This window comes from Podarcis erhardii, assembly GCF_964252035.2.
Source record: "Podarcis erhardii genome assembly, chromosome: 11".
NCBI classification, from domain to species: Eukaryota; Metazoa; Chordata; class Lepidosauria; order Squamata; family Lacertidae; genus Podarcis; species Podarcis erhardii.
The window spans coordinates 54,890,376-54,913,821 of NC_138501.1; the positions used below are offsets into that span (position 1 = coordinate 54,890,376).

Here is a 23,446-nt window from a genome sequence, read left to right on the forward strand (position 1 = left end):
TAAGTGATCGAGCTGGGATAGAAGTGTTTGGGCGATCTCTGGCATGCCCTGGACCTAAGTCTTCCAGAGCTTTGTAAATCCATAGCTGTCAACTTACAGATTTGAAAATAAGGGACCAGCAGCCTTGAAAATAAGGGACCAGCAGCCTTGAAAATAAGGGATTTTAGCCAACCAGTTAAAAGGGACCAGATAATTTTGGAGAGCAGCGCCGGTTTTTAGCCCTTTGTTTCCAGAGGTTGCTGCTCAAGACACCAGCCAATGAAACACTGCAATTAAATAACTACAAGCAGCAACCAATTTTCGCGCAAAACGAAGTCCAAGCTACGAAGATGCTGCTACAGTTCTGTATCTTTTCTCTCCTGCTCCATCTGCAGCTCTCAATTCCATCAGGTGGGGCTGGAGGAGGGGGGGGAAATAGCGCCCGAAGTAAACCCGCAGATCAGACCATCTATGTTAGTCTACCACTACAAATCTATGGGAGAGGCGCTTGCGGATCTTCCTCCGCTTTCCCCCTCTATGCTTAGCCCTTGGAACACCTGCCTCCTCCTCCTCTCTCTGAACTGCTTTATGGTTGTCCTTGCTCTCCTCTCAAGACTCCTCATCAATTCATAGACCATGCCAGGCTGCCCATCTCATCCGGGTCCTTCGGTGGCGCAGCCGCAGTATGGCCTAGTGGGAGCAGCGGCGGGCAGAGGGGAGGCCCCAGGCAGAGACGCTCAGTTCGGTGGCCGCGAGGAGGATAGTGGCGGATGGGCCCAAGGCTCCCACCATTCCCGGCAGGGAGGGGTTCCCGGGGGCCGAGGCTGGTGAGAGGAGGCCGGAGGGGGGCGGGCCGGGCAGCCAAGCAACACAGTTGGAGCCTCCCTCCTCCCTGGCTGGCAGGGAGGGAGGGAGAGGAGCTGCTTCCTTTGAAACCCGGGAAATTTAAGGGACATCATCAATCCAGGACAGCAGCGGGACATGGCGCTGGGATAAGGGACTGTCCCTCCTAATAAGGGACGCTTGACAGCTATGTGTAAATCGCTACCGGAACCTTGAACACGGCTCGGTGCTAAGTGTGCAGCCAGGAGTTTTGCCTGACAGTGATTCTGCAGGAGCTGTCCTATCCTAGGGCTGCTGCTTCAAAGAGAGCTGTCCATGCAAGGCGGTCGTCTGATGAGGGTTTCAGTGCTCCTCTCCAGTCACCTTGAACCTGTGGAATAAAGAATTTATAAATATGCATGAAAAGAGCTGTTTGCTCTGGGAAGAAAGAGGAGACTTTGCTTCAGAGCTTCCTTTACTCCCTTTTAGAAGTGTGCTTTTCCTGACAGCGCTCCTTTTCCACTGTCCCACAGATACATGTATTTGTTTGCCTCGAATAGTTAAGGTTAACTTTTGGCTTAGAAAAGAAGCGAGTCACAAGTAGCACGAGAGAAGTTTATCAAATGATGCCTAGTGTGGAGGAAATGGATAGAGGGGGAAATATTTCTCTGTGTCTCATAAAACTAGAAGTCGTGGACATCTGCAATTCGCTCTATGTGGGGCTCCCTTTGAAGGTGACCCGGAAACTACAACTAATCCAGAATGTGGCAGCTAGACTGGTGACTGGGAGCGGCCGCTGAGACCACATAACACTGGTCTTGAAAGACCTACACAGGCTCCCAGTACGTTTCCGAGCACAATTCAAAGTGTTGGTGCTGACCTTGAAAGCCCTAAACGGCCTCGGTCCAGTATCCCTGAAGGAGCATCTCCACCTCCATCATTCTGCCCGGACACTAAGGTCCAGCTCCGAGGGCCTTCTGGCAATTCCCTCATTGCGAGAAGTGAGGTTACAGGGAACCAGGCAGAGGGCCTTCTCGGTAGTGGCACCCACTCTGTGGAATACCCTCCCATCTGATGCCAAGGAAATAAACAACTGTCTGACTTTTAGAAGACATCTGAAGGCAGCCCGGTTTAGGGAAGCTTTTAATGTTTAATAGACTACTGTATTTTAATACAGTGGTACCTTGGGTTCGGGGACGCAGGTGGCGCTGTGGGTAAAACCTCAGTGCCTAGGACTTGCTGATCGTAAGGTCGGCGTTCAAATCCCCGCGGCGGGGTGAGCTCCCGTCGTTTGGTCCCAGCTCCTGCCCACCTAGCAGTTCGAAAGCACCCCTAAGTGCAAGTAGATAAATAGGTACCACTCTATAGTGGGAAGGTAAATGGCGTTTCAGTGTGCGGCACTGGTGCTGGCTCACCAGTTGCAGCTTCGTCACGCTGGCCACGTGACCTGGAAGTGTCTTCGGACAGCGCCAGCTCCCGACCTCTTGAGCGAGATGAGCGCGCAACCCTAGAGTCGGTCACGACTGGCCCGTACAGGCAGGGGTACCTTTACCTTTACCTTGGGTTAAGTACTTAATTCGTTCTGGAAGTCTGTTCTTAACCTGAAACTGTTCTTAACCTGAAGCACCACTTTAGCCAATGGGGCCTCCTGCTGCTGCCGCACCGCCAGAGCACCATTTCTGTTCTTATCCTGCAGCAAAGTTCTTAACCTGAAGCACGATTTCTGGGTTAGCAGCATCTGTAGCCTGAAGCGTATATAGAATCATAGAATCATAGAGTTGGAAGAGACCCCAAGGGCCATCGAGTCCAACCCCCTGCCAAGCAGGAAACACCATCAGAGCACTCCTGACATATGGTTGTCAAGCCTCTGCTTAAAGACCTCCAAAGAAGGAGACTCCACCACACTCCTTGGCAGCAAATTCCACTGTCGAACAGCTCTTACTGTTTGTTTTGGCCCAGTTCTCTAATCTGTCAAGGTCATTTTGAAGTGTGATCCTGTCCTCTGGGGTGTTAGCCACCCCTCCCAGTTTGGTGTCATCTGCAAATTTGATCAGGATGCCCTTGAGTCCATCATCCAAGTCGTTAATAAAGATGTTGAATAAGACCGGGCCCAAGACAGAACCCTGTGGCACCCCACTAGTCACTCTTCTCCAGGATGAAGAGGAACCATTGATGAGCACCCTTTGGGTTCGGTCAGTCAGCCAGTTACAAATCCACTGAGTGGTAGCATAGTCAAGTCCGCATTTTACCAGCTTCTTTACAAGAATATCATGGGGCACCTTGTCAAATGCCTTGCTGAAATCAAGGTAGGCTACATCCACTGCGTTCCCTTCATCTACCAGGCTTGTAATTCTGTCAAAAAACGAGATCAGGTTAGTCTGACATGACTTATTTTTCAGAAATCCATGCTGACCATTGGTGATCACAGCATTCCTTTCTAGGTGCTCACAGACTGTTTGCTTAATGATCTGCTCCAGAATGTCCCCTGGTATTGATGTCAGACTGACTGGGCAGTAATTATTTGGGTCCTCTCTTTCCCCCTTTTTGAAGATAGGGACAACATTTGCCCTCCTCCAGTCTGCCGCGACTTCGCCTGTTCTCCAGGAATTCTCAAAGATGACTGCCAGTGGTTCTGAGATCACATCTGCCAGTTCTTTTAATACTCTTGGATGCAGTTCATCTGGCCCTGGAGACTTGAATACATCTAGACTAGCCAAGTATTCTTGTACTATCTCCTTAGTTATTCTGGGCTGTGTTTCCTCTGCTGAATCATTTGCTCCAAATTCTTCAGGTCGGGCATTGTTTTCTTTATCGGAGAAGACTGAGGCAAAGAAGGCATTAAGGAGTTCAGCCCTTTCTGTGTCCCCTGTTTGCATTTCATATAACCCGAGGTACCACTGTACTTTGTTGGAAGCCGCCTAGAGTGGCTGGGGTACAAATAAATTATTATTATTATTATTATTATTATTATTATTATTATTATTATTATTTAATCCCATGAAGCTGAAAGTCAGAAGGTTCAGGACAGATAAAAGGAAGGACTCCATTGCACAGTGCATAGTTAAGCTATGGAACTCATTGCCACAGGGGTAGGGATGGCCACTGACATGATTGACTATCAAAAAAGATTAGACAAAATCATTGATGGCTCCTTGATAAAACGGCTGTTCTCTGCCTCCATGGATGGAGTCAGTGATGTTTCCAATTCCCAGTTGCTGGAAGGGTGCTCTTGTGTTCGAATCCTGCATGTAGGTTTCCCAGAAAAGGCATCTGGTTGGCTACGGTGAGAGCAGGATGCTGGCCTAGATGGGTCATTGGCCTGATCCAGCAGGCTCTGGCTCAGCTGGTAGAGCATGAGACTCTTAATCTTGGGGCTGTAGGTTTGAGCCCCACGTTGGGGGAAAGATTCCTGCATTGCAGGGGGTTGGATTAGATGACCCTCAGGGTCCCTTCCAACTATATGATTCTATTATCTGTGTCCTCCTATGCCTTGCCCTTTCTTTTCTTTTCTTTTTAGAATTATAAATTTTATTAGTATTTTCCACACAATAACAACAACACGAAAAATATTGAAAAATAACAATACACAAAACACAAAAACCGACATTCAAAAAACAAATCCATATCTTACAAGTTAATAATATAAACTAAAAAGAAAAACAAACATTGACTTCCACTAATCCCACAGCACCTCCTTTGCCTCTCATTGTGTCTTCCTGTTTTCCTTATCATCTCAATCCTAACATCTAGATATAAATCCCTCTTTCTTATCCTTTCACTTCACAAGGTTATTCCAGACTCAGCCAGATTTCTGCCCTCGAACCTTGACTTTTAAGGTATTCATTTAGGCGCTCCCATTCTTTTTTCACTTCACTTTTGGGGTTTTGTCTCATTATGTCTGTCAATTTGGCTAATTCTAAATATTCTGAAAGCTTACATAACCATTCTCCTCTAGTGGGTAGCTGGTTCCCTTTCCAATACTTCACCACCAGGATTCTTGCTACAGACGTCGCATATAAAGAAAAAATTAGTTTTGTCTTTTGGAATATCATCATTTAAAATTCCTAAAAGGAACGCCTCTGGCCTTTTCCTATATGCTATTCTTAGTATTTTCTTTATTTCCTCTTGGATCATGTTCCAAAATTTCCCAGTTCCGGGGCATGTCCACCACATATGGCCTTGCCCTTCCAGTCTCAGACACCCACCTGCCAAAATCTCTCCCCACATCTGGTCCTTCTCCTCTCCTCCCTCAACTCTCACCTTACAATAGTCGTATTAATGTGGATTTGCAAAACTGGAATCAGACTGACGCCAAGGGAGACATTGGCCGCCTTGCGAACAACACCTGCAGAGGAGCAAAACACCTGGAAAAAGCTGGCGCAGTTGAGCTTCTCCCTCATCCCAGGGTCCCCAGCTGAGCTGGCACAGCCTTCCTTATCCTGGGGCTCCGTATGCACAGCCTCAGACATGGAGCTGCATTGCAGAGTCACCTGGTGTGATGGCCTGGGATTCAGACTCGGATGCTGAACCTGAGGGATCCCAGCCTGCACAGGATTCCCTGCCTCCAGAACCAGCTGAGCCAGGGCTGGGGCTTGAGCCCGAAGGGTCCTCACCTGTGCTGGGTCCTCAGGTGCAGGCACCAGCTGAGTCTGCTCTGGCTCCTGAGGGGATGGAGGACCCATTGCCTGCAGGTGCTCCTTTCCCAGCTCTGTCAGGGGAAGCTGAGGTTGCCTCTGGGTCCAGTAACCCTCCAGTCTCTCCTGAGTTGCAGAGGCTCAGGGCAGAGAGGAGGAGGGAACTAAGTTCCCGCAGGAGGAGTTCTCGCCTCCAGGCCAGGAGAGGCGAGTCACCAGATGATCAGGGCCGCCCTATGCCTTGGGGCAGATAAAAGCCGGCCGGCCCCAGTCCCGAGTTGCAGGAGCAACATTATTGGTTGCTAGTTCCTGCCTGAACCCTGTCCTGCTCTTCTGCCAGCGTTCCTGACCCGCCCTGGCTCCCTACTTGCATGCCCGTTCCTGACTTCACCCGACTCCCTGCCCTGCACCCAGATTCAGCTACTACGGACAGCCTCCACGTTGCACCTTTGACCACGGACCTGTGCTGGTCCTGGGGGGAGGTTACCGTGAGGCGTGGTCAGAGTCTGGTCCTGGGTCACGGGTCTAGAGACAGTCCACACAGGGCGAAGCGGGATCCGAAGCAAGAAGCCGGGCATGGTCGGGAACTCTGGAAGAACAGGACTGGGTGTGGGCAGAAGCAGGTTTCCAGCGACGTTGCTCCCGCAACCTGGGACTGGGCGGACTGGCCTTTATCTTCTCTGAGGCCAGGGGCAGTCCCGGCCCCCAGGTGACCCGCCTCTTCCGGCCTTAAGGCGAGCACTCCTCCTGGGAGAAACCAGTTCCCTCCGCCTCTCTGCCCTGAGCCTCTGCAGCTCAGGAGAGGATGGAGGGTTACTGGACCCAGGGGGAGACTCACCTTCCCCTGATGGGGCTGGGAGAGGTGCACCTGCAGGCAATGGGTCCTCAATCACCTCTGGAGCCAGAGTGGATTCACCTGGTGCCTGCTCCTGAGGATCCGGCACAGGTGCAGGCGCTTCAGATTCAAGGCCCTGCCCCGGCACAGCCGGCCCTGGAGGCGGGGACTCCTGTGCAGGCCGGGATTCCTCCGGTTCAGCCTCTGAATTGGATTCCCAGGCCATCACAGGACTGGACTTGGACCTCGCCTCTCGGGAAACCCACGGGACCAGCACACCTGGGTCCGTTCAGCTCAGCCAGTGCTGGATTTATGACCTTCCTAGAGTCCTTTTGGTGGAAGTCAATGTCCTCTGTTCCCCACCCCAAGACCTGGACTTGGAGTTTCAGGAGGGGGTGCATGTGGACATCTGGAGCACATCCACTCCCCTTCCCCCTTTTCTGAATGGAAGCCACAGTCACTGGAGAGGAATGGCTTCTGGCACACAAACCAGGCCTGCTCTCAAGTTCCAGGAGGGCTGCCGGACCTCGGATGTGCGCTTTGAACCACTCACTCCCGGAGTCCAGTTCTGGGCACCCCAGTTTAAGAAGGATGTTGACAAGCTGGAAGGTGTGCAGAGGAGGGCGACCAAAATGGCCAAGGCTCTGGAAACCAAGCCTTGCAAGGAATGGCTGAGAGAGTTGGGGATGTTTAGCCTGGAGAAGAGGAATTGTGGAATTGTACAGTCGGAAGGAAATCTTGGAGTCTTCTAGTCCAACCCCCTGCAATGCAGGAATCTCAGTGAGACTGAGAGGTGATATGAGAGCCCTCTTTTAATATCTGAAGAGGAGAAGGGATGTGGTGGCGCTGTGGTCTAAACCACTGAGCCTCTTGGGCTTGCTGATCAGAAGGTTGGCAGTTCAAATCCCCATGACAGGGTGAGCTCCCATTGCTCGGTCCCTGCTCCTGCCAACCTAGCAGTTCGAAAGCACACCAGTGCAAGTAGATAAATAGGTACCACTGCAGCGGGAAGGAAAACAGCATTTCCGTGTGCTCTGGTTTCCGTCACAGTGTCCCGTTGTACCAGAAGCAGCTTAGTCATGCTGGCCACATGACCTGGAAAGCTGTTTGTGGACAAACGCTGGCTCCCTTGGCCTGAAAGCAAGATGAGTGCCACAACCCCATAGTCGCCTTTGACTGGACTTAACTGTCCTTTACCTTTTTATCTGAAGAGGAGCAAGCTTGTTTTCTGCTGCTCCAGAGTGGAGGACTCAAACCAATGCATTCAAATAACAAGAAAGAAGATTGTGACTAAGGAAGAACTTTCTACATGCAGATTTTATGCAGATTCGCTTCCTTTCTTGTCTTCCTTTGTGCTGCAAACCCTCTTTGGGGAGAATGCATATATTTCTGCCCAAGGCTGAAACTGCTCCCATACCTTCTGAGCAGCACTTTTCTGTGGCGATCGATGGGGCAAAAACCTTGCAGCAGCGGCAGGTCTGTACTCCAGTCATACCCCAGTTTAACTTCCATGGCTTCCTGCCAGTGAACTGTAGAGATTTTCCTTCTGCCAGAGGAAGAGAGAGAGGCTACAATCCTTCTCCTTAACACAGAACCCCGGTTCCCAGCCACAGCTCCAGCTTGAAGCCAGATTGTGTTGGTTAACAGCTGCCCTAAATCTTCAAGCCTCAGCTTGCATGAGAGAGCAAAGCGGTCCGCTGAATTGCAACCGGGATAAGTTTTGCAAATGAAGCAAGCTGTATAATTATTTGCAAAGTTTGAGAGCAATAACATACAATTACAAATTATTTGCAAAATTCAAGAGCGGTAACGTACAATTACAATCATAAATAAGATAAGCGTTGCAACAATTAAGCAGCCATAAAAAGCGAGCAGGCCGTGTTCTGCCTTTTGGAGCTGCAGGCCAGAATGCAGAAACGGAAGAGCTCTGTCATTCTGCCTCCATCTTCTCCTCGGAGGCCAGAGCAGCGCTGAGCCCAGAGGACCACCCCTGGGCTCTCACTTGTGGGGTGCCTCAGGGTTCTGTCCTCTCCCCCACGCTTTTCAACATCTACATGCAGCCGCTGGGAGAGATCATCAGGGGGTTTGGGCGGGTGTTCATCAATATGCAGATGACCCCCAGCTCTACCTCTCTTTCAAATCAGAACCAGTGAAGGTCCTGTGTGAGTGCCTGGAGGCGGTTGGAGGATGGATGGCGGCTAACAGATTGAGGTTGAATCCTGACAAGACAGAAATACTGTTTTTGGGGGGCAGGAGGTGGGTGGGTGTGGAAGACTCCCTGGTCCTGAATGGGGTAACTGTGCCCCTGAAGGACCAGGTGCGCAGCCTGGGGGTCATTTTGGACTCACAGCTGTCCATGGAGGCGCAGGTCAATTCTGTGTCCAGGGCAGCTGTTTATTATTATTATTAAGAGAAGACTCTTGCCTTCACTTCCTACCCAGAACCACTTGGGTTATATTATTATTATTATTATTATTATTATTATTATTATTATTATTATTATTATTATTATTATTCGTAGGCCTGTGGGAGACTCACAATCTGTACAGTATTCGAACTCAAGGCCAACTCTCCCCTCTTGGGGTTTCCAGCAGAGCAGAGCTATCCTGCCAATTGGTTCTAGTCTGTTTCCTTTTACACCTTCTCAACCCACAACCTCTACCAAGTCTTTCTACCTCTGCCCACCCCCTCTGAACACACCCACACCCTGCTCATTAAATTTGTGGTCCCCAGACCTGAGCAGAATCGAGCCCCAGCCCCCCAGGGCTGCAGAAAACGATAACAGTGAGTCACCAAAGCTGCGGAAAGGTTATCAGCTCAGCCAGCCAGGAGGTCGGGGGGGGTGTCCTCTTCCCGGCACCGTCCTCCACTGGGGGGTCTTGGCAACCCCATTGATTCTGCGGGGGCTTTGCCTATTGAATCAGGGCTTCAAAGCACTTGCCGGTTCTCTTGTTTAGGGCATTGTGCTGTCGGACGAGAAACGGCTCACGTGTGTGGAGGTTCCGCATGAATCGCTCGGTGACACTTTCCCACAGTGGCGGCTGGGAAAGTCGGGAGGCAGCAACAGAGCCAGCAAAGCGAGATTGTGATGCATTTTGTACTGACCTTTAAAGCCCTAAACGGCCTTGGCCCAGTATACCTGGAGGAGCGTCTCCACCCCGGACACCTGGGTCCATCTCCCGAGGGCCTTCTGGCGGTTCCCTCCCTGCGAGAAGCAAAGTTACAGGGAACCAGGCAGAGGGCCTTCTCGGTGGTGGCGCCCACCCTGTGGAACTCCCTCCCCCCAGATGGCAAGGCAATAAACAACTATTTTACTTTTAAAAGACACCTGAAGGCAGCCCTGTTTAGGGAAATTTTTAATGTCTGATGCTGTATTGTTTTTAATATTCGGTTGGAAGCAGCCCAGAGTGGCTGGGGAGACCCAGTCAGATGGGCAGGGTATAAATAATATATTATTATTATTATTATTATTATTATTATTATTATTATTATTAGGACTTTAATTTATTTTTATTTTTTTTAGAAAGCCAGCTTTCCTAGCTGCTGCCTGCTTGCTTGCTAGTCCCTGCTGTGCAGCACACAGGCGAAGGTTGCAGCGGGTTGGAATGGATGACCTCCAGGGGTCCCCTTCCAGCTGTATGGTTCTGTGGTTCATTGGAGGCTTTTAAACTGATGTTGGGTAGATTCTTTAGCTGGGATTTCCGCATTGCAGGGGGGGCTTGACCTAGATGACCTCTGGGGGTCCTTTCCAGCTCTACAATTCTGAGAGGCAGCATTTGCACGGAAATGTTTCTTTTCTCACCAAGGTTTTCTCCTCCTCCTCCCATGTCTTGTTTCCTTGAACAGTAAAGCCGGACCCTCCAGAGAACGTGGTGGCTAAGCCCATCCCCAACAACGCCCGGAGGCTGCTGGTGACGTGGCAGTACCCTTCCTCGTGGCCCGATCCGGACTCCTTCCCCCTCAAGTTCTTCCTGAGGTACCGGCCGCTCATCATTGACCAGTGGCAACACGTGAGTGGCAACCTCTGCGGTCGTTGGTCTGGCTGGGGGTGGCGGAGGAGAGGGTCCCTTCCAACTCTTATGTGTAAGGAAATGTTGATTTCCTCATTCATAGCCTGATATTCCTACAAGGAGCAAAAGACAGAGTCCATAGTTCTTCTCCCTCCCCTTTTATCTCCACAACAACCCTGTGAGGAAGATTAGGCTGAAGTGACCAGTCTTCCTCTGAACTTTGCTAATTTGGAACTGGGTTTGCTCGCCTTCCTGCAAGAACCACTGCGCCACGCTGTTCCCCCCTCCTGCCTACCTCCCTGTGATCCCAAACTGCTTAATAATAATAATAATAATAATAATAATAATAATAATAATAATTTATTTATACCCCGCCCATCTGGCTGGGCTTCCCCAGCCACTCTGGGCAGCTTCCAACAAAATATTAAAATACAGTAATGCATCAAACATTAAAAGCTTCCCTAAACAGGGCTGCCTTCAGATGTCTTCTAAAAGTCTGGTAGTTGTTGTTCTCTTTGGCATCTGGTGGGAGGGCGTTCCACAGGGCAGGTGCCACCATCGAGAAGACCCTCTGCCTGGTTCCCTGTAACTTGGCTTCTTGCAGCGAGGGAACCGCCAGAAGGCCCTCGGAGCTGGACCTCAGTGTCCAGGCTGAACGATGGGGGTGGAGATGCTCCTTCAGGTATACTGGACCGAGGCCATTTAGGGCTTTAGAGGTCAGCACCAACACTTTGAATTGTGCTCGGAAACGTACTGTGAGCCAATGTAGGTCTTTCAAGACTGGTGTTATGTGGTCTCGGCAGCCGCTCCCAGTCACCAGTCTAGCTGCCGCATTCTGGATTAGTTGTAGTTTCCGGGTCACCTTCAAAGGTAGCCCCACATAGAGCGTATTGCAGTAGTCCAAGTGGGAGATAACTAGAGCATGCACCACTCTGGTGAGACAGTCTGCGGGCAGGGAGGGTCTCATCCTGCGTACCAGATGGAGCTGGGAGACAGCTGCCCTGGACACAAAATTGACCTGCACCTCCAGCTGTGAGTCCAAAATGACCCCTAGGCTGCGCACCAGGTTCTTCGGGGGCACAGTTGCCCCATTCAGGACCAGGGAGTCCCCTAAAACCACCCACCTCCTGTCCCCCCCAAAAAGTATGTCTGTCTTGTTAGGATTCAGCCTCAATCTGTTTGCCGCCATCCATCCTCAGGGCCTTCACTGGTTCTGATTTGAAAGAGAGGTAGAGCTGGGTTTCATCTGCTTATTGATGGACACCCAGCCCAATCACAAGGTGGAGGCAGAGTTCAGCTCCGCAACAAGGTGGCGTTGTCAAGACGAGAGCGCCTCTGAGCATGCAACTGAGTGGCGTTTCTCCAGCCCTTGGGTTCTGTCAAAGCATCCTGAATCGGGAAAGGAATGGCCGTTTGCAATTCACAAGCAAACCTTCCAGCTCCTTGGACATCCCTGTCTTCGCCCTGGATGGAGGGCAAAATACACAGTCAGGGGCTAAGTGGGTGAAACCTGGCAGCTATTCGTGGGACAAGTGACCGGTAATGAATCATTCAATCAGCTTTGTGATTCGTTTAAGGCAGACATGTTCAACCGGTCAACCACGATTGACAGGTAGACTGCCGGTGTGATCCTGATCAATCGTGGGGTGATCCTGATCAATCGCTGCAGAGGTGGAGAATGAGGGAGGGCAGGCGCGATTGTCATCTTTTATCGAGAGGGTGACTGGTGGCAGCAGAAAGTGTGCGGTCATTTATCGGATGCTGCTGGCGATTTTCGGCACGGGGCTTTTTGGTGAGCGTTTTTTGACACCCCCGAAGCTCAGCAACTCTGGGCACCCCCCCCCCCCATGAAAAGCTCGACAGCTCTTGGCAATCCTCCCCCCATTTCTTAATTTCTATGAGTAGATCACTGCCCGTTTTTTTATACTGGGAGTAGATCTCAGTCAGGACTCAGGTGGCGCTGTGGATTAAACCACTGAGCCTTGGGCTCACTGATCGGAAGGTCGGCGGTTCAAGTCCCTGCGACGGGGTGAGCTCCCGTTGCTCTGTCCCTGCTCCTGCCAACCTAGCAGTTCGAAAGCATGTCAAAGTGAAAGTAGATAAATAGGTACCGCTTCAGCAGGAAGGTAAACGGCATTTCCGTGCGCTGCTCTGGTTCGCCAGAAGCGGCTTAGTCCTGCTGGCCACATGACCCAGAAGCTGTACGCCGGCTCCCTCGGCCAGTAAAGCGAGATGAGCGCCGCAACCCCAGAGTCAGCCATGACTGGACCTAATGGTCAGGGGTCCCTTTACCTTTACCTTTAGATCTCAGTCTCTTGGGAGTTGAACATGCCTGTTTTAAGGGAAGCATCAGGGCAGGGCCGGGACCTGGGTGGAAGAATCACTCTGCAAGGCTGTCAACCTGCTAAGACAAACACATTTGAAGAGCCCTGTTCCACGGAGCCAGCCTGTTTCTTTCAAATGGGGTGGTGCCATCAAGAAACTTCAAGGCTTTCTGCCTGAATGAGAATGCGGTGTCTGGAGAGTCCCTTCTTTTCTTGTCTTCCCCATTCTCCTTTTTAAAAGCACTTTCACAGAGCTTTTGTAGAGTTAGAGGGGACCCTGAGGGTCATCCAGTCCAACCCCCTGCATGGCAGGAATACGAAGCTGCCCCATAGAGGGATCAAACCTGCAACCTTGGCGTTCTCACCATGACACTCCAATCCTTGTGGATATGGGGAGGAACTTTGGAGATTAGAACTGGGAAGGAAAACAAGAAAGGCCATGGCCGTTAGCCTCAAAGGAAAAATGGCGGCTGAAAACCTCGGAATATGCAGCGATGGCAGAACTGACGGTGCTGATAAGAGACACAGATTTAGAATCCTTTAAGGAGGACTGGAGACCTTTTTTGGTCTATTTTAAAAGTTGCTTTCCATATGTGAAGTCCACAGCGGGGTTTGGAGTTAAAGAGAAAAAGAGCAGAACCTATTAAGAAACCTGTTAAAGAGGATGAAAATGGATTTGCTGGAATTATAAAATGCAATTGTCTGAAATCATCACTGATGTGTGAGCAGGAAGTCATTAGTATTGTAGAATTGGATATAACTCTTGAGTGACAAAATGTAACTTTTAAGCTGGAAATAAAATAAAATATGAATGGGAGGCGGGGAGAAAGTCGCTGGCCACCAGCTTGGGAGGAAAAGTAAAATTTGTATCCTCCCCCCACGCATTTGTATTTAGAACATTTCCAATTACAAGTCCAGGTGGATCAAGGAGCATTAGAAAAATGAGTTTTTTCTTACCTTAAAAAAATTGCATGTCATTTAAAAAATAATAATAACCGTGATTAGTTGAGATTCGCGAGGAGGTTGGACAAGAGGACCCTTGCAGTCCCTTCCAGCTGCACAATTACACAATTCTAAAGTGAGGAGACTGGGGGTTTGTGTCTAGTCCCAGGAGAATCCAGCATTTGCAAGGGGGCAGGGTTCATGAGGTCTAGCCTCGCTCACAGTTCAAGGAACCACCGTGATTCTGCCTGGCCGCTTTCCCTGCCCACGCTGCTCCTCTGACATCTCTTTCCCTCCTGAAACTCCTTTCAGAGCTGGCACAGAGTGTTCCTTCTCTCCTTTGCCTCCTCCTCAGTACCAGTTTGCTCCCCCCTCAAAAAAAAAAAAAAAAAAAAGAAATTTCCTGCATGCTTCCCTTTAGATCTGCAGGTCATTAGAAACCTCCTTCCTCAGCCACCAGGGATCCATCCAGCTCTTTCCAGCTCTCCTTTGCATCAAAAAAAGAGGTTCCAGTTTGTGCGTCTGATATTGCCCCCTTTTAAAAAGCTCCGTTTATGCTGAGCTGTCGGTTTCCCTTTACACTTCCTACCCAGGAAGCCTCTGCATTTAGTCCTATGTCAGTCTCCCCCTCCACACACACCCTTCTTCTTTTTTCAAAGCCCCGTGCCCTAATTTTGCAGCTCTTGCTCTCCCCCAAGAGAGAAGAACGGCCTCCTTTTACAACCGCCGTTTCTCTGAGCTGCTCATCTCGGCCACCTCGTCCTCCGCTAATTTCTCCCGAAAGGTCACCTCGCTCTAAATACCGTCCCGTCTCCTGTGGGATTGCTCCGTTCTCTGAAGCTGCAATTTGCTCTGCTCTACAGGTTGAGAGGCTGCTGAATATTCGCAGTTCTGATCTTGCATTCCCTCAGATTATTTGAGCGCTGGGTGTGCCCTGCAGTATCAAGCACACACAAAGGGAAAAAGTCCTCTGAAGACCTCCAGGATGAAAGCACTCGCACAAACCAAACAAGCTTTCTTTCGCAGAACGGCAAAATAGCACTTGAGAAGGTGCAAAGTGCTGGAGTCCCAGAGGTGATTGTAGAATCATAGAATTGTTGAGATAGAAGAGACCCCCTGCAATGCAGGAATCTCAGCTAAAGCATCCAGGACAGATGGGCATCCGACCTCTGCCTAAAAACCTCCAAGGAAGGAAAGTCCATGACTGTTCCCCTGTTAAACAGCTCTTCCCAACAGAAAGTTCTTCCCAATGTTTAGCTGGAATCTCCTTTCTTGCGTGGCAAGTCCCCCCCCCCAGTGGAAATAAAGACACATGACACAATTATTAAGGTTAATGGGCTAAATCAGGCCACAACTTTATTGGTTACAGGGGATGAGCAGTATTGGCTTAGGCATTGGTCCTAACCGACTATATCCGGCTTCAGCCCGTCCGCTTGAAGTCCAGGAAGGGTTAACCACCAGTAGGGGGAGTCCTGCTGATGCACATCAACTAGGAACCCCCTGGGGTCACCGATAGGGGGCGTGGCTTACTCCCTCACTTTCCCAGGCTTTGGACAGGGCCACCCCCCCCCCCGAATCCTTTACCAGACTACCCTTCAATATGCGGGGCAGGGGATGGCGCTTCCTCCCCTCTTCCATCTACAGAACAATACCAATGCCTATCCGCCAATACCAGGAAAGTTGTGACGATTTGCTAGGATGTAGGTGAAAACCAAGTGGCTGGTGCCAATTTGCCAAGTGGAAAAATTCCTACCAGGCCTCTCAACGGCGACCAACCAAGGTCCATAGCAAGGTCAAGGAACGAAAACCTTATAGGGCGGGAGGGTGGGAAAAGCAGGAACAGCTGGCAGGTGGCAAAGAGGGAGATCCTTAAATAGGGCAGGCCACACCCCCAGAGCCAGCCGATTGGCTGCCCAGGGGGTGACACGGCTGGGGATTCCCCCAATTGCGCAGGGGCTGGGCTCCAGCCGCCACACGCATGTTGGGGCTGTGACATCCGCAACCCCACCTCCCCCACGGAAGTGGCTTTGTCACTTGAAGCCATGGGTTTGAGAAAACAAGCTTGCTTCATCTTTCCTTTCTCCATATTTTCCTTTCTCCTATATTTGTGCCAACTCGCCTGCTCTGTACAAATCATGTCTGCTTTTAGGACTAACTTTTCCCTTCGCTTGGAAAATCTGATGGTTGCTTCTGTTCCACTCTCTTTCCCTTCATCGCACGAAAGAATAAGAGCATGAGAATAGCCCTGCTGGATCAAGCCAGTGGCCCATCATGAAAGGCAGTGTGGTGTGGTGGTTAGAGTATCAAGACATGGGCCTGGAAGAGACCAGGGTTTGAATCCCCGCTTGGCTGTGACCTTGGGGGCCAGTCACTGCATCTCAGGCTAGCCTACCTCGCAGGGTGGTTGTGGGGATTAAATGAGGCAGGGTAGAGCCATAAATCTAGCCCAGGATCCTGTTCTCACAGTGGCCAAGCAGATGCCCCAAAGGGAAACTCGCAAGCAGGATTCGAACACAAAACCAGAACTCTCCTCTCCTTTGGTTTCCAGCAGCTGGTGGTCAGAAGGATAGGAAATCTGTTCCTTTTGGTTTCTCTATGAAATCTATCAACCTTTAAGTGTGCAGTTCTTTATGTCTGCAGCTTTGCCTGGTATACATATTTTTGCAAATAGCATTGCCTCATAGGATGTGCCTTTGAATGTCCTTTCTGCCTTTAGATACATTTTTACACCCATTTTTGGCCCCAAGAACTACAATGCAAAATCCAGAGCAGTGTGCATTTTAAAGGATAGTTGAGTCTTGTTTCAAGACATGTGACTTTGGTGGGTTCACACTGCAAAACAAACTGAACCAAACCAATTTTTTTACTTTAAATACATTTTCTAAGCAGCATCACTAGCAATTAAGGGACACGTTTAAGGGATAGGGAGGGAGTTGTTCATGAATGCAGAAAAGAAGAGGGTTTTGGGTGCAAGCGTCTGAGAGCTAAAGCACAAGAACCCAAAGCAAATGTCATAGAATCATAGAATCAGAATTGGAAATGGTTCTGAGGGTCATCTAGTCCAACCCCCCATAGTGAAGGAATCACGGCTGTTTTGGCCAGATCCCAGCAGCTTCTACCAGTTTCTCCCTGAATAGCTCAGACTGAATTCAACCCACACTTGGTTAACCTATGGGATTACCGTATTTTTTGCTCCATAAGACGCACCTGACCATAAGACGCATCTAGTTTTTAGAGGAGGAAAATAAGAAAAAAAAATACTCTGAACAAAACAGTGGATGTATGATTTTCGTGGTTCATGCTGTGGCCACAGACATGTGATCTGATGGTAAGTTTGGGTTAGCCCAATGCAAAAATCCAGAGAATCCATGTGGATCCGTGCTTTGTAACCACGTTTTTGCATCATTGCAGCCCCATGCAACAGGGGATGCATGGGTTTTTTGGTGCAGGCTGTAGCCATGGACATGCTATGTGATTTGATGGTGAATTTGGGGTGACCCAATGCAAAAATCCTGAGGATCCATGGGCTTTTACCTCCCCCCTCCCAGACAGCCTCCTTTATCGCTAGCGTCCCTTATCTCCTTCCGGATCGCTTACCGATCAGCTGTTTCCTTTCAACACTCCCTTCCCTCTTGTTTGCCTTAGTATCTTTTCCTTAGCTGGAGCAGTTTTTTGCTCCTCCTTTTCTTCTAATTTCTCTCCTCATTGATTTAGTCTTCCTGTCTCCTCTCCTTGCAAGTTCGCTGTCTTTACCTCCCCCCTCCCAGGCAGCCTCCTTTATCTCTAGTGTCCCTTATCTCATTTCCGATCGCTTGCCATCAGCGGCTTTGTTTCAACACCCACTTCCCTTTTTCAAAACAAAACAAAAAAAACATGATCTGCTTTTTGCCCCTGGGCAATTCGGCTCCAGGAACCATGCATTTGCTCCATAAGATGCACAGACACTTCCCCTTACTTTTTAGGAAGAAAAGTACGTCTTATGGAGCGAAAAATACGGTAACTGCTGAAAGAGCTGGTGGCCACCACTAAGTTAGGCAGCTTCCCAATTAGGCATCCTGGAACCGAATCTGTGCCAAAGGTCCACAAAATCTATTTCTGCACGTACAAGCAAGAGGATGCCCTGTTGCATCGCTGCCTCGGTTGTGTCAGGTGGACACAATCTCTGCTCTTAATTTTAGTGACTGCAAAAACATATTTCTAGATGCTATCGATGGTGATTCAACGTTTCTGAAGCTTGTAAGATTGCATTCCAGGAAAATTGATGAGACGAAAGCAGATAAATGAATAACGAGCGTGGTTGCAAATTCACTGGACAGGCGAACAATTTGCCTGTTTAGTGAATAGATATTGGTGGTCATTAATGAATTTCAATATCAGCAGCCATGTACTAAGAGCTGCTGTGCTGCTTACTCAATGTAGGGGCTCCTTGTCTTGAATGGGCCATCCAGACCACACAGAAAACAAGATGCTGGTCTGGACATGTCTTTGGTCTGATCCTGCAGAGCTGTGCTTAGGGTCCCAATTGGCCTGTAGGATACCAATCCAGGGAGCCGCGAGACAATTCCTTGCTGGATGTACCCATCTGAGGGGCCGGCGTCTTGGACGATGCCCTTGGACGGCAACCTCTTTGCCCACCCAGCACCTTCCCATGGCTGCCGGGAAGAACTTCACTTCCAGGAGACGGAAAGAGGAAGGGGCGTGTGGGAAAGGCAGCCGCTGTCACCTCAAGGTTTTCACCCTTTCCTTGGGCTGGCTTTCCTGTTATGGCTCCTTAAACACAAAGCATTAAATATTTAGGGCACCGTTTCTTTCCCCTCCCGGCTTTTAAGTGTGTAACTCAAGCCAGCTTGGCCCCCGCTTCCTCCTGCTGCCTCACAGCCACATCCGGCCCTTGCCCGAGTGCACTTCTAATGCGCTCAGATGTTCCTTTAATGGATTACCTAGCCAGGAACTGGATACCTCGCCCTAATGGATCGCTAATAGCCTGTTTCTGGTTTCGCAGGCTCCGCTGGTTAACTCACACCATCCGCCCCAGCTTCCTGGCCTCCCAAACATGTTGGCCGTCACACTGACACATCTCCCGAAACATGCGCTCATCACCTGTGGCCGCAAGGGTTCGCAAGAGTGCCAGCGCATTGAGCACCGTCCTGTCCTGGAGGGATGTCCTTGGGGAGTCTGAGTGATAAAAGTGTTAGCAGTGTGTAAGGGGAAAGCACATGGGGGTTTTTTTGGGGGGGGGTTAGACGCTTTTCTTGGGACACACCAGCCAATTGCAGAAAGGGGGAGCCAAAATGTCAAGGGTCTGAGATAACTCCTCTGCCAGGAAAAGGGTGCAGAGTTTGGAAGGAAAAAATGAGCAAGGAGGAACACTGGAACGTGGGGGGGTCGTGTCGTGATCATGAAAGGGGGCAAATGGTTGCTGTCTCAAACAGAACTTAAGAGTTTACCACCTTCTGAAGGAGTCCGTTCCACTGTTGTTGTTTTTTGTTTTTTAAAAAATATATATTAAGAATTTCAACATAACAATTTATCAAAAACATATCATCCTCATTCCCCCCTATTTTTCCCTCCCCCCCTTCCCAAACCAGAAAGCCCCCCTTCCACCCCCACCCCCGACTTCCATCAGCTCCTCTCTCTGTTTTTTCAGCACATTTTAATCTCTGCATATTACAAAACTGTAAAGATCCTTAATTTATCTATCTATATGTTACCAATACAGTGGTACCTCAGGTTACATATGCTTCAGGTTACAGACTCCGCTAACCCAGAAATAGTGCTTCAGGTTAAGACCTTTGCTTCAGGATGAGAACAGAAATTGTGTTCCGGTGGCACTGCGGCAGCAGGAGGCCCCATTGGCTAAAGTGGTGCTTCAGGTTAAGAACAGTTTCAGTTTAAGTACAGATCTCCGGAATGAATTAAGTACTTAACCTAAGGTACCACTGTAATAAATTTGTGTATGTTTATTCAAAACCTGCTAAGGAGTCCAGTTCAGTTTGTTGTTTCTTTAAGTATTTTGTAAAAGGTTCCCATTCTTCTTTGAAGTCACAGTTGTCCTTATCACGCAGTTTGTGTGTCACTTTCGCCAATTCCGCATAGTCCATCAGTTTCTCTTGCCACAATTCTTTGGTGGGGATTTCTTCATTCTTCCATCCTTGTGCTATTAAGACTCTTGCCGCCATTGTCGCATACATGAAAATGTTCTTCAATTTCCTTGGCAGGTCTTTCCCTATAATCCCTAACAAAAATGCTTCAGGCTTTTTTACAAATGTTAATTGGAACATTTCTTTCAACTCATTATATATTATTTCCCAGTAGTCCGTTCCACTGTTGATCAGCTCTTAACTTTCAGACAGTTTTTCCAAATGTTTAATCGGCATCTCCTTTCTTGTAACTTGAAGCCATGGGTTCGAGTTCTACCCTCCAGAGCAGGAGAAAACAAGCATGCTCCCTCTTCCATGTGACAGCCCTTCAGATATTTGAAGATGGCTATCATATCTTCTCTCAGTCTCTTTCTCTCCCAGCTCCTTCAAGGGCTCCTCCTAAGACTTGGTTTCCAGACCCCTGCCCATCTTGCTCGCCCTCCTCTACACACCTTCCAGCTTCTCAATAACCTTCTTAAACTGTGGCGCACAGAACTGGACACAGTATTCCAGGTGTGGCCTGACCAAGGCAGAAGAGAGTGGGACTATGACTTCCCTTGTAGACCTGTGTTGATGCAGCCTAGAAGAGCATTGGCTTTTTTTTGCTGCTGAATCACACTGTTGACTCAAGCATTAATCACCATACTTGAGAAAAGAGTGATGTAGCTTTGCAGCTTGTCCCAGGAGAAAATGGGTTTATGTGCATGGGTTGAAGAGCCCTAAAACCTAAAGCTTCTGTCATTTGATCAGGGACTAGCACCATGCCATTGCTCCAACTGGAACCATCCCCGTGTACAACAGCACACAAGAGGTTCTCTAAGGTTACTGAAGTTTTCCACAGGGTCAGAGTGCTTCATTTCTGTTCTCTGCAGCCGACTTGTGCTATTCTGTTAGCAATTTCAAATCCAGACATTACCAGCATAATTTGCTGGAAAGTTCAGAAACTCTGCTGAACCCAAACTGCTGGATATCTCAGTCCAAGGTCTTTTGTCGGGACGTTAAATCTGACCTTCCTAGCAGGGCCATTTTAACAAAGTTAGCTAAGACAGCTTGCAAACAAGCCGAAATCTGTCCGATCTGAGTTGTCCTGCCAAGTCGTGCTTTGATTAGGCAGACAGCTCTTAATAGGCTTTCCGGATTATTTTGGGAAACTGCACGTCCTGGTCAAATTGACCAGGACAACACAAAATGGGGTGATGACGTTTTGGAACTGCTTTGGTCTCTCCCCATCTCGAAATGGAAGGGCTGGCAGAGAGGCAAGCCTTGGAACCGTCTCTGAGCAATGGCCTGCACGCAGTCAGCTCATGCACGAAGGCGAAACCAGCCTCTAATCTTGGAGAAAGGAGAGGTGCGGAAAGATGATGGTTGGGGGACTCATCTGAACAAGCAAGAGAGCCTAAGGAGAGCGTGTGAGCATCTTGGAATTTGGGGGGAGAGTCTTCAGTAAGAAAGCAAAAGCCCCAGACTCTGAGTCGTGCCTTCTAATAAGAATAGTAACAATACAGTGGTACCTCTGGTTGCAAACGGGATCCGTTCTGGAGGCCCGTTCGCAACATGTAAAGAGTGAAACCCACAACGGCGCGTCTGTATACGCGCGGGTTGTGATTCGCCGCTTCTGCACATGTGCGTAACGTCATTTTGCACTTCTGCGCATGCGCGAGCGGCAAAACCCGGAAGTAACCCTGTCCGGTACTTATGGGTCGCCGCAGGACATAACCTGAAAGAACGTAACATGAAGCAAACGTAACATGCGGTATGACTGTAATAACTTTACTATTTATACCCCGCCCATCTGGATGGGTTTCCCCAGCCACTCTGGGGAACACTAAAAACAGAATAAAACTTCAGACATTAAAAACTTCCCTAAACAGGGCTGCCTTCAGATGTCTTCTAAAAGTCAGATTTCCTTGACATCTGATGGGAGGGTGTTTCACAGGAGGAGCACCACCACCGAGAAGACCCTCTGCCTGATTCCCTGTAACCTCGCTTATCACAGTGAGGGAACTGCCAGAAGGCCCTCAGAGCAGGGACCTCAGAGTCCGGGCAGAACGATGGGGGTGGAGACGCTCCTTACTAGGCTGAGGCCTTTGCCAGTCCCTGGTCAGTTTTGTCAAGTGAGCAGTTCAGTTGCATCTGGGCTCTAGTCCTGGGCTATTAGCAGGTTCCTTCTGCTTCCTAGTCATCTAACAGAGTCTTCCTTCTAACCCTCCAGCAACCCTTTCCCTTGACTGACAATGCCTCTCCATTCTCTTTCTAGCAATGGAGCTTTTCACCCATGCACGTGGAGCATGCAGATCAGGGGTCTTGTGCGTTACCTATGAACCACCTATGAACCCCCCCCCCAATCCAAATACCATTTATATCAATGGTTCCAGCATCTCTCCTCTCCCTTCAGCAAGGAGGACTTTGCAGCAGTCCCAGCTCCTCTCTTGCCTTTGTTAGTGGAGATTATTATTTTGTTTCTATTGTCCAATTCTAATTTTTTTCTATTTTATTTTATTTTATTTTTATTATTTAAAAAAACAAACAAACCCAGAGTTGTCTAAGAGGTAGCCTAGGTGATAGGACCTGAGCTCGGGGTAAAATGGTTCACTGTTGCCCACCCAACCCGGCCCCAATCCGGGCACCTGCCTTTCCAAAGCTAATGATTCAGGAAAGCTGCTGCTACCATTATTCTGGAAGTGCCAATTTTGTGAGCTTTCTTTTTTTTAAAAGGGCCCAGAAGAGGCCTGGTATTAGGTGTGAATTGTGCAACTCACTCATTTATTGAGTGTATAATGGGGGGAGGCGGAGCAGTTATTTTGTGAAAATTCCCTGCAGCAGAAAAGTCCCTCTTTTCAAGGTTGATGGCTGAGAACTTGGATGAGCAGGAATGGGTGGGGTGGGCTTGGGACTTTAGGGAAAGTCATTTGGAAAGAGGTGCACTTCTTCTCAACTGGCCTTCCCCAACTGGTGCCCTCCAGATGTTGCTGTACTACAACTCCCTCCAGCCACTGCCAGCACAGCTGCTGCAGCCGTGGGAATTGGGGGGGGCAGTCCAGAAACACCTGGAGTGCAACAGGTTGGTATAGATATAGAAATGCATTTCACTGGATGGCATGTGCAGGGCCCTGCAGAGCCAGGCAGAGGCCCGGGCCAGGTAGATAATGTGCCCCCCCTTTTTTTTTTACCCTGGGGATAGCTGAAGTCTTATAAATAAGTAAATATATAAATAATTTTCACAAAAGTTATGCTGACAAATAATTTTATTTCAAGGCTTGAGCCGTATCTGCATATAAAGACAAAATGGAAAATAGAGATATACAATGTTGTTGTTGTTTAGTTGTTTAGTTGTGTCCACCTCTTCGTGACCCCCTGGACCAGAGCACGCCAGGCCCTCCTGTCTTCCACTGCCGCCCGCAGTTTGGTCAGACTCATGCTGGTAGCTTCGAGAACACTGTCCCACCATCTCATCCTCCGTCGTCCCCTTCTCCTTGTGCCCTCCATCTTTCCCAACATCAGGGTCTTTTCCAGGGAGTCTTCTCTTCTCATGAGCTGGAGCCTCAGCTTCAGGATCTGTCCTTCCAGTGAGCACTCAGGGCTGATTTCCTTCAGAATGGATCGGTTTGATCTTCTTGCAGTCCATGGGACTCTCAAGAGTCTCCTCCAACACCATAATTCAAAAGCATCCATTCTTCGGCAATCAGCCTTCTTTATGGTCCAGCTCTCACTTGCATACATCACTACTGGGAAAACCATAGCTTGAACTATATGGACCTTT

The 23,446-nt window shown here is 49.2% G+C and overlaps 1 protein-coding gene and 1 long non-coding RNA gene across 3 annotated transcripts in view; one reads left to right on the forward strand and one right to left on the reverse strand.

The window, feature by feature from the left end:
* Window positions 1-23,446, forward strand: part of CNTFR (ciliary neurotrophic factor receptor) — a 432,009-nt gene that overhangs the window by 399,296 nt on the left and 9,267 nt on the right. For both annotated transcript variants that reach the window (XM_081881620.1, XM_081881621.1), the window contains one exon: window positions 10,117-10,280. In XM_081881620.1, the coding sequence (XP_081737746.1) occupies window positions 10,117-10,280 (164 nt within the window). The remainder of the gene's footprint in view (window positions 1-10,116; window positions 10,281-23,446) is intronic.
* LOC309352892 overlaps window positions 1-23,446 on the reverse strand; it is a 220,311-nt gene that overhangs the window by 186,542 nt on the left and 10,323 nt on the right. The window lies entirely within an intron of this gene.